The sequence below is a fragment of the Vanacampus margaritifer genome, chromosome 2 (assembly GCF_051991255.1).
Source record: "Vanacampus margaritifer isolate UIUO_Vmar chromosome 2, RoL_Vmar_1.0, whole genome shotgun sequence".
In the NCBI taxonomy this organism is placed as follows: Eukaryota; Metazoa; Chordata; class Actinopteri; order Syngnathiformes; family Syngnathidae; genus Vanacampus; species Vanacampus margaritifer.
In genome coordinates this window covers 13,531,032-13,546,129 of record NC_135433.1, presented here as the reverse complement: position 1 = coordinate 13,546,129, position 15,098 = coordinate 13,531,032, and the positions used below count along the sequence as shown (strand labels likewise).

Genomic DNA, 15,098 nt, shown 5'->3' with positions numbered 1-15,098 from the left:
CGCACAATAATAACAGTTTCTCAAATTACATAAACTTTAAAGTTGTAATAACAGATTTTTTTTAATCTGTGGTTTCTGTTGCACTAAATGTCAATATATATATATATATATACTCTATGCTGCAGAAAAAAGTAACTCAGGAAGTCCCATCTGCAAGTCTGACACGCACAGATTTTCAAGAATACTGAGTATATACTGTAGGCTCCTGCTGAATTCTATTGATCTTACTGCAAATTCAGAATATGTTCACAAAGGTGAACTTTTGAGAAAATTGGAGAATGAATGCAATTTTTTAAAAGTTTTTAATTAATATATTCAAAATTAAACATCTGAGTTGTATTCTACCACCTCCAAAGGCACAGTCATACTTAGAGTAGACCAAATCCATAAAACTATGCCACAGAACAGCTTTAGTTTACCTTGTATTGTTCATAACAACCAATGTACTTAAAAAAAAAAGGCTAAAAATTTTACTCAACAATTACTTGTTTTTATTTTTAAGCAGTTAAAGACTGACGTAATATGTAATCAGCTGTGGTATAGATTTGGACTCCCTAAAATAATTGATGTGCTGGTTTGAGGCTTCAAATGGCCCTTAAAAACAAGTAGGCCTACGTTGTGGCGACTAAAAAGTCAAAGTAAATCCAACACTGGTATGTCAGTATTAACCAATGGTTACTGACAGTGTTTCCGAAGATGGGTTTATGAGCAAAACAAAGCCATTGGCAGTAATTCATTGATGCGGTGGAATACAGAGCAGACGAAGCGTCACCAAGCACATCAAAACCGCAGGGTTGTGATGGTCATTTAAAATGTGACACTTGCACCACACAATTTAACACACCATACTTCAAAAAAGATGAGAAAGATATCAATATTGTGTCAGACTTGATGCATGGTTAAGACAATATGTGCAAAGAGGTTGGGTCATAGCCTGTGTGGGTAAGTCTTCAGATAAGACAGGAGGATTGATAACAGAAAATACAACCACAAAAAACAAAAAAACAATCAAGAGTTGTCTACAATGTGTGACATCACAGCACCTTACACTGCACAACAGGTTCACTTAGTGACAATAAAACTCAAAAGAATGGAAAATTAAACAGGGATATTTCACTGTTCTTACTCAGGCACAGAAATAATTTCAAACAAGGTCAAAAGAAAACAGGCTTGGCACAGACAGAAAAAATATCGTCAAATGACAGGACAAAATTATTTTCCATAAGAAAATGAGGACACAATAATGTTTTAAATTAAAACAGGGATGAAACATTTAAAACATAAACATGTGACACACACTCTAGATTCTTTGCAGCAACACATGAGAGTCCTTATTTCACAGCTGTGGCTTTACCTGTACAGGTGTGTAACAGCTGTGACTCCTAGAAAACACCAATGTCTCTTTACAGGCAGTAAAGTACAGGCATGTCCCATGTAAAACTGAAGTCTTAGAAATCGCCTGTGGGTGAAAAATGTGCCATGACTCATGCACACAATCAGACCTACACAATTTGACGTTATCTCCATGTTCATTCAAGCACGCTAAGAATACACAGTGGGCTCACTCACACACATGAGAAACACACTATTAATCACAAATGTGAATTTCCTGTAAAAAAGAAAAGAAAAGGGGAAAAAATGGCAGACATTAAGGGCTCAAGGTCCAGTTATACACGTTGCTTCTCCTCAAGCTAACTTTGCAGATATACAAAGCACAGTGGTTCACTGATTCATCATTGATAAAGCAGTGACATTTTGACAAAAATGTCTATCTAGTTTTACAGGCAGGAGACAGCCACGCCCTAAGTGCCATTGCAGCGACTGAGCACATTTTTTTCTTACAGATCTACAGTGAAGTGAAGGTCAAAACGCACATTGTATGTTTTTGTATTGGGGATCTTTTTTTTCCAATCCACTTATGTGTTAATTGAATCCATCAAACAAGTGTGTGTGTGCATTAACAGGCATACGACAAACAGTAAGCAGGACAGACCGCAGCAAAACTGTGCACAACATTTACAATAGCTGCTGTATATACACGTGTCTTCTTTTTGCATGGTCAGTTCTTCCTTTCAGTGGTCTAACGCTGATTAGTTGTCAGCTGGTCCTGTAGTGAAGAGGATCCTCTGGTCTGTTCTGGCCAGCTTGGCGGGAGGCTCCAGAGATTCGTCTCCTAACACCACAGCATCTGACGGCAGGGACAGCTCCTGACTTTCCTCATCGCTTTCTTCCTCCTCTTCCTCTTCTTCTTCTGTACCACACGCAATTAAAATGTTTTTTTTTAGGACATGTTTGAAACGCCGCTGGAATGAGATGCTGCAGTATTTGAGCGCGATTACCTTTGTCACCATCCAGCATGTTTATACCTCGTCCTAAACTGGCAAACTGAGCGCAAGATGAAGGATTCGTTATTGTGATTGTAAACATGATGATCATTATTTGTCGTGTGTGACGTTACCTCTCCCATGACGGCAATAGGGGTCTCTCCTTTAGCCTGGGCTACTCTATGCTCTATCAGGTAGTACATGTACTCGTCATACAGAAGGCGAATGAGGTGAAAGGAGCCAAAACTGGCAGCACTCCGCAGGGTAAGGTCCCGAATCACCATGGAACTGGAGAACAGATGAGACTAATTCAGCTACTATTCAACTTTAAAACGTGTCGATGCTACTGTGCCAGACCTGTAAAAGGACCACTTGAGCAGGAACAATTTGGCAGCCTTAGGGAAGGTAGGGCTGTGTTGGTGGGGTTTTAACACCTGGGAAACCACACCATCCAGCCAGGCAGCCCACTGCTCCAAAGAATTCTGCTGCTGGAGGGTCAGCTTAAAGTCCTGCTCCAGTCGTTGCACGACACGGTCTTCACAACGGCACACCCACGAGGCCTGCTCCTGCACGGGGTAAACAGGGTGAGGGCAATCTGTCAGTACGATATTAGATGGTCTGACCCAGTGCGACACTCACAGCATTAAGAAAGTGCGTTCACCTGAACATTCGCAAAGTCAACACGGTTGAGGTCAGAGAGCATTTGGTTGATCTGTGCTGTGTTTTGGAGGACAGCTCGAGCCGCCTGGGCCAGGTGGTTCAGACTGGTGTAGCGTCGCAGGGTCTGGGCAAATGCGTTGGCTGAAGTTACCTGACACAACAAGAAAAATAGAGAGGAAAAAGTATGTACACTACTGGATAAAACGCGACTAATCATTTTCAATTTGGGCTCACTGTCAGAACAAATAGAGCAGTGGTGTACCTTGATGCGGACCATTTCCTCAGGAATGTTCATCATTGCGCTGGTCAGCCAGCTTTCCAGGCTTTTGGCGAAGTTCCGGATGGCTTGAGTTAAGGCACCTGAGGACAGAAGGAAAATGGCATTCATGTAAAAGCCATAAAGTAATCAGTGAAGTGGACTGTTTAATTTAAAGATTAAACAAATGTCTTAGTCAGAAATTACGTTTTTATGCATTTCAATGTCTTATAAATGTGGGAAAAATTCAATTAAACCTTTCCACACCTTATTTTAACAGACATAATAGACTACACAGCCACTCTTTCGATGTCTTACTGGGGATTGGCCTGAGGACGTCAGGGATGAGGATCTCCACCAGAGCCTGATACAAGCTGTTGTCACAGTCTCGGCTCCAGCGCAGCACCGGGTCGTATTTGCACAGCAGCACCAGGCAGGACTTTGGGAGACGCTTTTCTGATTCATCGTGACTGGTAACATACAGAGCTCTCATTCATTTATTTCTGGAGCAAAAAGCATTTCAAAATGTTTGTACATACACCTAGGGCTGTGCAATTATCACACTCCACAATTACAAAATCAGCATAATAATTAAAAAAAAAAAGATTATTAATACAATTTTTTGAGTTCTTTGAGTTGTTTAAATGTATACATATTTTAAAATAATTAATGTAATACATTTTGTTTCATCCAAAAAGGAACTTGCATAATTATAGTGTTTCAAAGATTTTTTTTTACGTTTGAACATTTTCTTGTTATGTACCAAACAAATAAATTCTCGTCCTAATCGTGATTTCAATCATTACCAAAATAGTTGTGATTAATATTTTCTTCATAATCGAGCAGCCCTACATACACCTTATTCTGAGTTACAAACAGTGGTTGATTTGCATAATTATTATTAATAATAACTAATAATAATGCATCAGATTTATATAGCGCTTTTCTATCTAATCAGATACTTATAAAGACGCTTTACAATGGAACGGATACATTATTCATGCACTGACACATTCACACTGTGGTGGCGGTAAGCTATTTAAGTAGCCACAGCTGCCCTGGGGCTGGATGACGGAAGCGTGACTGCCAGCGTGCGCCTACGGCCCCTCCGACCACCACCAAACATTCGCACCTTCCATACACCAGTGTGAGTAGCACTGGAGGCAATGTGTGTGAAGTGCCTTGCCCAAGGACACTACGACACATGACTTGGGGAGAGCGGGGATCGAACAGCCGATCTTCTGGTTACTGAACTGTTGTTCTCTACACCCTGAGCCACTGAAGTCACTATACACTTCTTTTTTTTCTCTATTCTGTAAAATGATTCAGACCGATGTGAGCCCATCAGCAATTGCCATCTTAGGTATTGCAGTTTTACAAGCATATCATTCCTTTGCCCACGATAGCCAATTGACAAGGAAATTCTCCGTTCCCCACTGACATTAGGCACCAGTTTGAGAAGTTTTATGGCTTTTACACTGATTTTTCACGTAGCATAATTTATACATAAGTTTCTCAGAACAGCACCTGTTCTTGACAAACCACACAGCGGAAATCCTGCTGCTACCACCGATGATGAAAACACCAAGCTCTTAGAGGAGGCGTACACGCAAAGCCAGGGAAAGTCTATCTGGAGGGCTGCACTGATATGCTTATAAAAGCTTGCTAAACCTGCACTGTCAAACGCTGATGGCCTCACATAAAATGGGGATTGGTTTGGGAGAAATCTGGAGAACTCACACAGCCAGTGTGGCATCTCCAGCCTGACTCTGACTGAACCTCCAGAAGCTTTTCCAAAGGGTCTCCACGAGGGTAAATTGAAGATTGACCATCACGTCCAGTATGGCCTGACAGAGAAAAAAAGGAATCATAGCACAGCTTAGTAGTATACTAAGTAATCGATCTTTTGACATTACCTTAGTGCTGAAATGTATTTGTCCAATTGCAGATCACTGCATTACCTCACAGTGTTCTCTGTAGAGCAGCTGAAAGTTCTTTATGTGATCCAGTTCAATACCCTCGGGCAGGGACTTTCCCTGGAGGTCAATATCTGGGAACTCGGGAAGTGTTCTGGTTGCATCTGACCAAAGGACACGTGACACCAAAACTCAATTAGGAAAGTCATTAAAGAAAGGAAGGGTGATTAGCCATCACGATTTTATGATAAGCTTCTGTTTAATTTACACCCAAAGAAAATAACTCACCAAGGAACTGCTGGTACTGCTGAACCTGGGTGCTGATGTCCACCTGTCCAGAACCCTGCTGCTGAAGTTGTTGCTGTCCTGCTCCCGAAACTGTCCCATTGGTCATTCCTTCCACTTTATGCACAGGCTTCAACCTGATTGGACAAGAAGAATGTATATGAGACACATGTTGACTGTCTAAAACAAAACACTCCATCTCGAAACACTGGAAATAAATGTCACCGAAATGCCTACAGCAATGTGACGTGTGTACCTCTGTTTTTGAGAGAATGGCTGCTGCCTCATAGCCAGATGTTGCTGATCTTCCATTAGACGGAGAAGAGAAGAGCCTGCCTTGATTCTTAGACCATAGTAGTGGTATTTTGAATTGCCCCTGCCAGGTACAGAAAAAGTCATTTATTTCACAAATTGAATCTGTAATGGGAAAAAGTTGACCAGGAGAAATTAACTGTCAAAACAAAAGAAACAATAATCACAAGTCACCCAGATTAAAATGACTACACAGAACCTTGTTTAATTTCAAATGTAAATTTCATAGTGGCTCAACAAAATGAACATTCAGTCTCTCCTCTGCTGCCAAACTCACAAATCCTCACACATGCTGTGTTTTCATCACAGCCTACGTTCCCGCCCACACTAAGAACATTTTCCAGGGCTTTAAGATATTGCACACATATACCTCCTCGAGATGGATGCCACAGTATTAAAAAAAAACAATTTAGGATCTTTCTGCATATACATTTAATGCAAACAAGCAGTCTAGCGTGATGAATTGCGTGTCACACGGCTCTTCACTGATGTTCATCAGTGTTATCGAGAGAGGGAGTCTCTGCCAATGTCTCAGATAGTGTTTTTGCATATAAAATAAGGCAGCCTGTTGCGAGTCGTCTGCTGCGTGTGAAAAGGTTAGGAATGACTCGAAATGTGCTTTGTAAATTCAATGACACATCTTACCGCGTGCCAAGGCGTCGTGTACGTAGTCCCATGAAAACAGATCGAATGAGTTTCCCGAAAGAGGCAGCATTAACAGGCTCGAGTTTCTGCTCCTGGCAATGCAGCAGATAATGGCAGTAGAGGGTCGAGCGTGGCAGACTGACTCCTTCGGCAGTTTCGTAGTTGTCCAGCAACCACTGTACCTGACCGGCAGGCAAGGGAAATGCAGGAGACTGGTGCAATTAGCAAAGATGAAGCATTCAAACATTCAAAATCATGCATGCAATCATGCTATACACTATTTAAAAAAAAAAAATACAACTTAGTTTGGGCTTTTGGGTGAAGGACAAATTACGTTCCCCTTCGAAGGTTCAAGGTACATCCTGAAATCACCCAAAAGCACAATATCTCTTCGCCTTTGGTGAGTAGCGTACATATGCATGATTTCCAATATACACGGCATGCTCATGTATTTTCTATTGAATACACAGACACAAAACATCTTAAGCTTGCAAATCATTTTGAAATGAAAACACAAATACCTTTGTGTGCGTGCCGTGGCTTACAACATTGGTATGCAATGAATTAATGACCTGGAATACTGATGGGATGTCTGCCTGACAAGTCAGTCACCATTATCATATGGGATTCTACTGTATATGGTTGGGAATGCAAATAGAGCTTTGGAGTATTACAGGCAAGTCAAAGGTGCCCCTTACATGCACTGCAATGGTATGAAAGCAATGAGGTCATGATTTGGTTTTCTTTGAGCTGGAAATCACAGTTAAAAATATGATATGCTTCAATAGCCTGAAAATAGGTTCAATTGCATTGTACAGGGTTGTATTACAATTCTGTTGCGTTCGTAATCGCCGCATTTTTAATTGTGCTTTCCACTTGTCGACGTCAGTGCACAGCACCAAAGGGTTGTGCAAATGAACACAGAATGAAAAGAAATTCCTTCACTTGGAGCCTCTGCATACCTTCTTGTCTGCCGACGGCACGCTACTCTCCTCGCCCTCTGTTATACTCACAGTGGCTGGGGAGGCGCGGGCGGTGTGGGAGTAGCTCTGACTGTTGCCGGCTGACCCGCCGCTGCTACTGCTGCTGCTGCTGCTGCCCAACATGTAACCCCCCTGGATCACATAACTTCCGGTGGCACCACCGTTAGTGCCTGTCCCATCCCCTGACCCATTTGTGGTACCACCTGCGGATACCACCGTGGTCCCTCCCCCTGTCGCATTGCTAGGCTGAGCCACAAACATGGACACGGCTCCTGTTGTGCCAGTGGTCACAGAGACAGTTAAAGGTGTACCAGGGGCGGAGGCCTGAGTGCCTGAGGTCGGCTGGCCTTCATAATACTGGCCAGCAGTGGTCTGGGTGTACAGGGCTGTGTCAGTATAAGGGAAGGCGCCGGAACGACTGGATGGGAGATAAAAACAAATGTTAGATGGTCGAGAAGTGAAATTGATAACGTATAGATTTGGTTTGAGGAAATGATTCTAACATAGTGCTGGTGGCGTAGTTGGCATCTCCTCCTTCCACATACTGCACCTGATTGGTGTACACATGTTGCACCTGCACTGGTGTGAGCTGCTGTTGGACCTATGGGAACACAACAATGCTTATTACATCTCGAGATGTTTTATAGGGGGCCCGACCAATCAAACAGCTGGCCAATTTTTATTCGCTATATATTTTTTAATTGATTGACCGGCTAATCAGCTATCAAAATTTGATGCTGCCAAATATAAGAATCCGCATCAGCCTAAAAAAATAAATCACATCTTTCAGGCCCTAGTTTTTATATTTTATATACAGTAATGCCTTGAGATGCAGGTAACTTGACTTACAAGTTTTTTTTTTAGATATGAGCTGCCATTCAGCAAATTGATTGCGAGTGGAAAACTGAGACGCAAGCGCTGTATGATAACAGTGAATTCAATTGAGCACACTTCACAATACAGTAAGCAGCTGTTTGGCAAATAGTGAACAATTTATCATAAAAGAGGGTTCAAGCTGTTGAATGCTCCTCCCAGTTGAAGTTTAGGGCTCTGTTTTCATGGTCAGTACAAGTCTAGAGAGAGGCGCGGTCTAAATCTTCACAAGCGTGGGCTGGATTTCATTTTGGTATTTTCACAGATACACACAGCTGGGCACATTTAAAAACATGCATTTTGCACCGTTGTGGGCATGGACTTGTGATTTGCCGTCAATTGAAGTGGCTCCTCATCCCTTTAAATCGGTACGAGAGAGGCGCACCGTACTTGACATGTCGAAAGAGGGAAGGGATTTGCTGGAGTCTATGCAGAAGTGTGCGTTTATAAGGAACTGCAAGGAGACCTCCATGGGTAGATGAGGTAAAGGTGATCAGGGAGACGACTGATTTGGAGAAAGCCTACCACCCCGATCATATAAGTCTGTGCATTTCGATTTATTTCAATAGGGAAAGAAGAATTGACATATGAGTGTTTTAAGTTATGAGTACGATCATAGAACAAATTCAACTAATATCTCAAGGCACCACTGTAATTTAAAATAGCCACTAACTTATTAACACCTTCACATCCATAGCTGCTATCTCCCTTGTGTCTCTGACCTACTTGATTGTAGCTGGTAGCAGCAGGCAGCTGTTGAGTCTTTCTCCATGTGCATAGAGAACCAGTCGAATGGCTGCTTATAATGAATGTTGTCCACTGGTATCTAGATGAGTTTGCAGTCTGCTCTGGGGCCTAAGCGCTGTCCTAAACTGCGCGATGCATTTCTTCCATAGATTCTGCTCTCTGACTAATGCTGTCACTCCACTGCTAAAAAGGAGCTAAATGTCACCACGTGGGTGATGTGCTGATAAGTGACAATACAAACAAACCACTCACAGTCACAGCTGATGATAGCTTTCAATTGTATATCACGTTTCAGAAGTCATTATGTTGGCCTTACCTCTGGGCTTATATGAACTGGCTGCAGACTGGTGACATTGAGTTGTGTGCCGGGCTCAGTCTTGGCTATCTGCGAGGTAGCTTGGACCACCGACCTCTGTGCAAACAAAGATGTGAGGAACTTTAGGGGGGGTGCAAGGGACAACACACAAAAGTGTTTTGCACAAATGGGCTGTTTACCTGCTGGGCTGTTTGGACCTGCTGAACGACCTGCGTGGGAACTCCAGTCTGCACGACAGCTGGAGGGGAACTGGAGTCGGATACACTGTCGCTTGAGTGAAGGGAGCCCTCTGCTAGACAAATAACACGGATAAGTTGGCAATGAGACGGTGTTCAAATGCAGTTGCAAGTGCCTTTGAACCACAAGAGCTCTTCACCATTCCTGCATTCCTTGTTCTGTTTTTTTGGGGGGGCAGTGCCTGATTCTCAATACTGTAAGCTATTTTTAATAATCAAGCAAGTACACAATTTGATTCATGTTTGTTAACTACATTAATGTATGTTGTGTTTTTTTATCATTACTTTCCATATACTGCACGTGGATGTTTAGATGATGTACTTCAGTAGGTCTGGATGACCTGGATTTAAAATGTTGCTTTTGGACTGAAATAGCTTGGGAAAGCCTGCTTTAAGCTATGACGTATTTAGATCATTTTGATGATGATTTTCTGTGTGTTTTTTTTTGTTGCCATTTGCGTCTTGTCTCAGAATGATGAAAGGTTATACTTATACTTATTATTAACTCATTCGCTGCCATTGACGGCTATAGACGTCAAAAATGTATTTGAACTATTTCTATTTAACATTTTTCCCACTTTTGTTAACAAAAGTATCAAAACCTAGAATTATTATTTTTTGTACATTTAGAACAGATATAAAATTTGCAATTAATCGTGAGTTAACTATTGAAGTCATGCGATTAATTACAATTTAAAACATTTAATCGCCTGACACGACTAAAAAAAAAAGATTATAAAAAATGAGGGGAGTCAAACGATTACATTTTCTTATTGTAATAATTGCATGACTTCACTAGTTCACTCACGATTACAGTAATCACAAATTTTATATCTGTTCTAAATGTACAATAAAAAAATTCTAGGTTTTCATACTCTTGTTAACAAAAGTGGGGAAACAATTTAAACTAATAGAAATAGTTCAAATGAATTTTTGACGTCTATAGCCATGAATGGCAGTGAATGAGTTAAATAAAAGTATACATTATGTTAACTTGTGAACACAGACATCTATTGATGTTGAGGTACAGAGCTAAAAGGTGTGGCGCATTACCTGTAACGGTAACAACAATGTACTGAGGGGCACTTTGGCCATTTCCAGACTGTGTGGGGGAGCCTTGAATTTCTGCTGTTACGTAATGTGTCTGTGCCGGCTGTGTCTGAGCTGCGGGCTGGGTTTGACTGCCAGTACTAGGCTTCTGTGTGCTGATGGAAGTGACTTGGTCAGTGGGTGCAGCCTGGGCTGTTGGGATGACAACGGTAGGGGTGACCACAGTGGTCTGAATCTCAGCCAGGAACTGAGTGGCAGTTGAAGGTGTGGAGTTGGCATCAGGCTGTCCAGATGTGACAACAGTCCCTTGAGATGGGGCTGCTGGCGGGATCTCGCCAACATAGCCCGAGGTGGCCATTACACTGGCTGGGTAATCACCCTGGAAGCAGGAAACAAGTGAATAATATCTTAGGGTTGTGTACGGTCTGTGTGGAAGTTATGTTTTGCAAGAACAAGACAGTATGTTGTTGTATGCTGAACACAGACAACTTGAAGCCTCTTTTCCTTTTAGTGGCATAAAGCAATCAATAATTTAGGCTAGAGTGCAAGTTCTCAAATACAATAGGGAACACATAGGCAATGTCAAGCTATTATGAATATGATGTCATGTTATTACCTTTCCACATCAAGTCCCTTGAAATCAGCCATTCAAAATAAAAGTTGGAGGCAGTCGGAGTAGTTTCACCATTTGTTCCCTGGATGCAATTATGGTTGTGAAATACTGCCTGCCATTTACTGATACAGCTAATGTGGAAGCTACCAGCGAGGTAGAGAGTCAGTAGTGTCTTATTACCTGTAATGGGATCACATTGCCTCTTAACTGTGTTACAAGGTAGCAAAGAAATATGATGCTAAATACTGTGCTATTTTGTAAGAAAAAAAAACTAATCGAAAAACTAAACCATAAAGCTTAGTTTTAATTGACACTATGAGCCTGAGGTGTGGATTTTACATTAATTAATGTGAGTGCACTTTAAGCATGATTATCTTTGTAAAGGCAGAAACTTAAATATATCTCTGGCATTGGATCTCATTAGTTTGTGTGGGTCAACCTATTGCTTTAAACAGGTACCATGTCTGCTTTATGTCACTATGATGGAGAGCTAATCAGGTGTGCCACGGGAAAGTATCCATTTCTACTTGATTGGTTTGAAAACAGAAGTTACATTTATTCTGTTACATTTACTTAGGTTAATTTTTGAATAGGTTTTCATTGTCAGAGTACGTTTAATGCAACATACTTTTACTGTTACTTGAGTATTTTTGTTTAGAAGAAACACACTTTGGTCACATGACTATTTATTTCACCAATCCAACGAAAACAATACTGATCATTTCATCACAGGCACATGACCATACACAGCCTCCACTGGTTCACATAGAAGCAAAGTTTTCAAAGTGACTCATTCATGTGAAACATGGGGAAAATATATCTTACAAATAGGTTTTAGCTTATGCACCTGCTTGAGGATAAGCATGATAGAAAATGGATGTATGGACTACAAAAATGATCAACTAATTTCTGTTCTCTGTGTCTGTGTCAAATATCAGCTTTTCAGTCTGCAAGAGCTTCACTTAGAACTTGAGAAACATTCCAGCGTCATTTGGTGTTTGAAAAATGGAATGCTCTGTGAAATATAACCAGCAGGTCGCCATAATGCAAGTTATAGTTTGTCCTCCAACCAATCCAGACCTGTTTGAGCTATTCCTCGCTCTAGAAAGGTTTGTGCGCATTCAAATGGAACAGGGAGGAAAATCTATGTATGCACAGTACTGAAGACAAAGATGAAAGTTGGCTATGTTGTTTTTAAATAATGACACAATTGTCAGCATTGTTGATAAATATGGGTTAATATTTTTGCCTGTCTATGTTCACTCCAAACAAAATACATATGAAAAGATCATCATTTATGTGCAAATGTAGCCTACTTTTTGATACATTTTTGTTTGGTGGTGTGTCATGAGATTTTTCTAATCAATCTTTAAAAAAAAATCTTCCTTGGCTCAGTAAGGGATAGAAAACATCGACTTAGTAAAGAGATGACTGGGCCCAAAAGTGGATTTGAAACTCCTTAACAGGCCACCGTTTAATTTAACAAGATTAATAGAGAATCACAACCTTAGAATTTCAAGCAAACGATTGCATTGCCTCTTACGTCAAATGTTATGAAGCAAAAACGATCCCACACTGCGAGCCTATATCTTATAATTAAGCATACAATACACCCACATTGCCGCTTTCTTTTGCCACGCCTCTTCAATCGTCAATGTCCGCCACATGCCCTAGCTGGCTGCTTCTTGGCTATTTGAGTATCTGTACGAAAGACAACGCGGTCGTTACCCAATTTCAACACTATCGTATTAATTGTTCACACGTTCTTCGATTCTTGGTCATCCTAAATCTGCATCTCTTTGTGTACCTAACGCTACATGACGATTGACTTTTGTGTTGAGACGCTGTTGAATCCGCGTTGTACGAAAAGGAATATAACAGCGACACACTGCACGGCTAACTAGGAAATCGAACTACGCTGTAGAGGGGATAAAACAAGAGCCAGATGTGGCGTGACTCGACTGACGCCAAATATCCCCCCCAACTGTGTTCCCGAGCGCCTCAACAACCGCCATTTTGTAAATGTTACCTTTCGCTTTTGACATCGCCATAACAACGGCCCGCAGCATCCGTGGCTGCGTTGTCACGGCAGGCAGACTGACAAGCCAAAGACGTGTGTGCGCAAATGGCCACACTCCGGAAAGCCACACGACACATTATCGCCACTAAAGCTAGTTTGCAGTGTAATATTAGAATCCAGATGCCTGACATAAATAAGGGTTAAAAAAAAAAAAAGCCCTACATTTGATCCTGTAGCTAACGGACGTAAAATATTCCATATACGGCACGGGCTTCACCTGTGATTCCACGTGTGTATTTCCCGGCGTTAAAAGCTCTTCTTTTAAATTTATGGCCGATTCAGTCGTTGTTGTTGTTGATTCTCGTTGCCGGGTTCTTGTCGCCAGGGCTACCGTGGCTATGGCGCTTCGTCCTCACCAGGGCAACTGTTGCTACCCACCCCGATCCACCCCCCCCCCCCCCCCCTCCATGCGTGCGTCTGATTGGCTGGCTACAACCAAATTTTCTTAAAGTGACAGTACAGGCACTTTTTTAAAAACATTTTTATTATTATAATTCTTATTATTTTTAAACGACAAAGCCCTACACGCCCATTTCTCCATTTTTCTAAACATTAAAAGATTGGTTGCCTTTGCGGATTACCATGATCTGAATGACTGAGACTTAACACATACATAAAGAAAAAAACAAAACTTTGACTTAGGAAGCACATTTGATTTTCTGGAAGGGAACTGTCACACCAAAAAAGCAGAAGTTTGGTTTCACACTGTCTATAACATGATACATTTAACATTTTAAAATGATAATTTTCACGTTTTAATGTGAAAGTTTCCACGTTACAATGTAATGTTATTACGCTAAAGGGGAAGTCAACCCAAACAATGTCTTTACAATAACATGTTCTATGCAGCCCTACCAGTCTAAATACAGCATTCTGATCAATATTACATTTGTGGAATAATAAATTACACAGCAAAATCCACCCCTTTTAACCAAAACAGGTGGCAGCTGTTTAATTCATCTTCTACAAACGCAATATCAATCAGATGGCCATGTTTAGACTAGTCGGGGTACATACAATATTGCAAAGAATTTTTAAGAAAAAATAACGTGATAAATTGGACTTCTGCATTCAACCAAACAAAATGAAGCAATTCCTTCTGGTTCATGTCACTGGCACAGGGTATTGATTCTGTTTTTAAGCACTTTTTAATTTTTTTAAGAGCAGCATGGTGACAGGGATTGTAACCGTGATTAATAAAACACAAAAAGAAGACACACATACCCACGCCAGTCACCTGAACCGGAAGGAATTGCTTTGTTTGTTTTGCCAAATGTAGACGTTAAACTTATCACATTGTAACTTGATGACTTATCACGTTAAAACTTTATATTTATCACATTATAACGTTAAATTTATCAAAAATGACTTACAGTTTGTCTTTATGATCATCGTGTCAGTTTTGTTCATTATCTCTTTCAATTAATTTGGTTTTGCAGCCTGCGGCAACACATGTAGATATACATATATATATATATATATATATATATATATATATATATATATATATATATATAGCCTAACCTAGCTTTTTGTTTATTTTTTTAAATGGGATCCCCATTAGTTTTCACCATGGTGAAAACTAGGGGTGTGAATTGCCTCGTACCTGGCGATTCGATCCGTATCACGATTCATAGGTCACGATTCAATTAGATACCAATTAATCATGATATGATTTTTTTTTTTAATTCTTTTTTTTTTGGGGCAATATTGTATGTACCCCGACTAGTCTAAACACGGCCATCTGATTGATATTGCGTTTGTGGAAGATGAATTAAACAGCTGCCACTTGTTTTGGTTAA

At 40.8% G+C, this 15,098-nt stretch overlaps 1 protein-coding gene across 8 annotated transcripts; it reads right to left on the bottom strand.

Annotated features, from left to right (window-relative positions):
• Window positions 1-285: 285 nt before the first annotated feature.
• On the bottom strand, window positions 286-13,645 carry rfx1a (regulatory factor X, 1a (influences HLA class II expression)). Of its 8 annotated transcripts, none has more exons than XM_077559230.1 (18): window positions 13,514-13,645; window positions 10,607-10,982; window positions 9,497-9,609; window positions 9,318-9,413; window positions 7,885-7,982; window positions 7,361-7,799; window positions 6,399-6,580; window positions 5,698-5,817; window positions 5,445-5,578; window positions 5,202-5,320; window positions 4,981-5,087; window positions 3,559-3,710; window positions 3,247-3,344; window positions 2,986-3,135; window positions 2,682-2,890; window positions 2,459-2,612; window positions 2,340-2,385; window positions 286-2,251 (listed from the first exon to the last, which is right to left on the bottom strand). In XM_077559230.1, exons 2-18 carry the CDS (start codon window positions 10,959-10,961, stop codon window positions 2,091-2,093), a joined length of 2,733 nt encoding a protein of 910 aa, XP_077415356.1. In that variant the 5' UTR covers window positions 10,962-10,982; window positions 13,514-13,645; the 3' UTR covers window positions 286-2,090. The 8 variants fall into 8 exon arrangements, with proteins under 8 accessions (XP_077415356.1, XP_077415360.1, XP_077415361.1 ...); XM_077559234.1 differs by having other exon boundaries at window positions 6,399-6,574; XM_077559235.1 differs by having other exon boundaries at window positions 6,399-6,610; window positions 7,412-7,799.
• Window positions 13,646-15,098: the final 1,453 nt, after the last annotated feature.

What these genes read in the sequence shown, in the direction of transcription:
- rfx1a (XM_077559230.1), bottom strand. Translation starts at nt 10,961, where the DNA reads ATGGCCACCTCGGGCTATGTTGGCGAGATCCCGCCAGCAGCCCCATCT. An exon ending in CATTGTTGTTACCGTTACAG is followed by an intron (nt 9,610 to 10,606) that starts GTAATGCGCCAC and finishes TTATTTGTCTAG; the next exon opens with CAGAGGGCTCCCTTCACTCA. An exon ending in TCTACAGAGAACACTGTGAG is followed by an intron (nt 5,088 to 5,201) that starts GTAATGCAGTGA and finishes TTTCTCTGTCAG; the next exon opens with GCCATACTGGACGTGATGGT.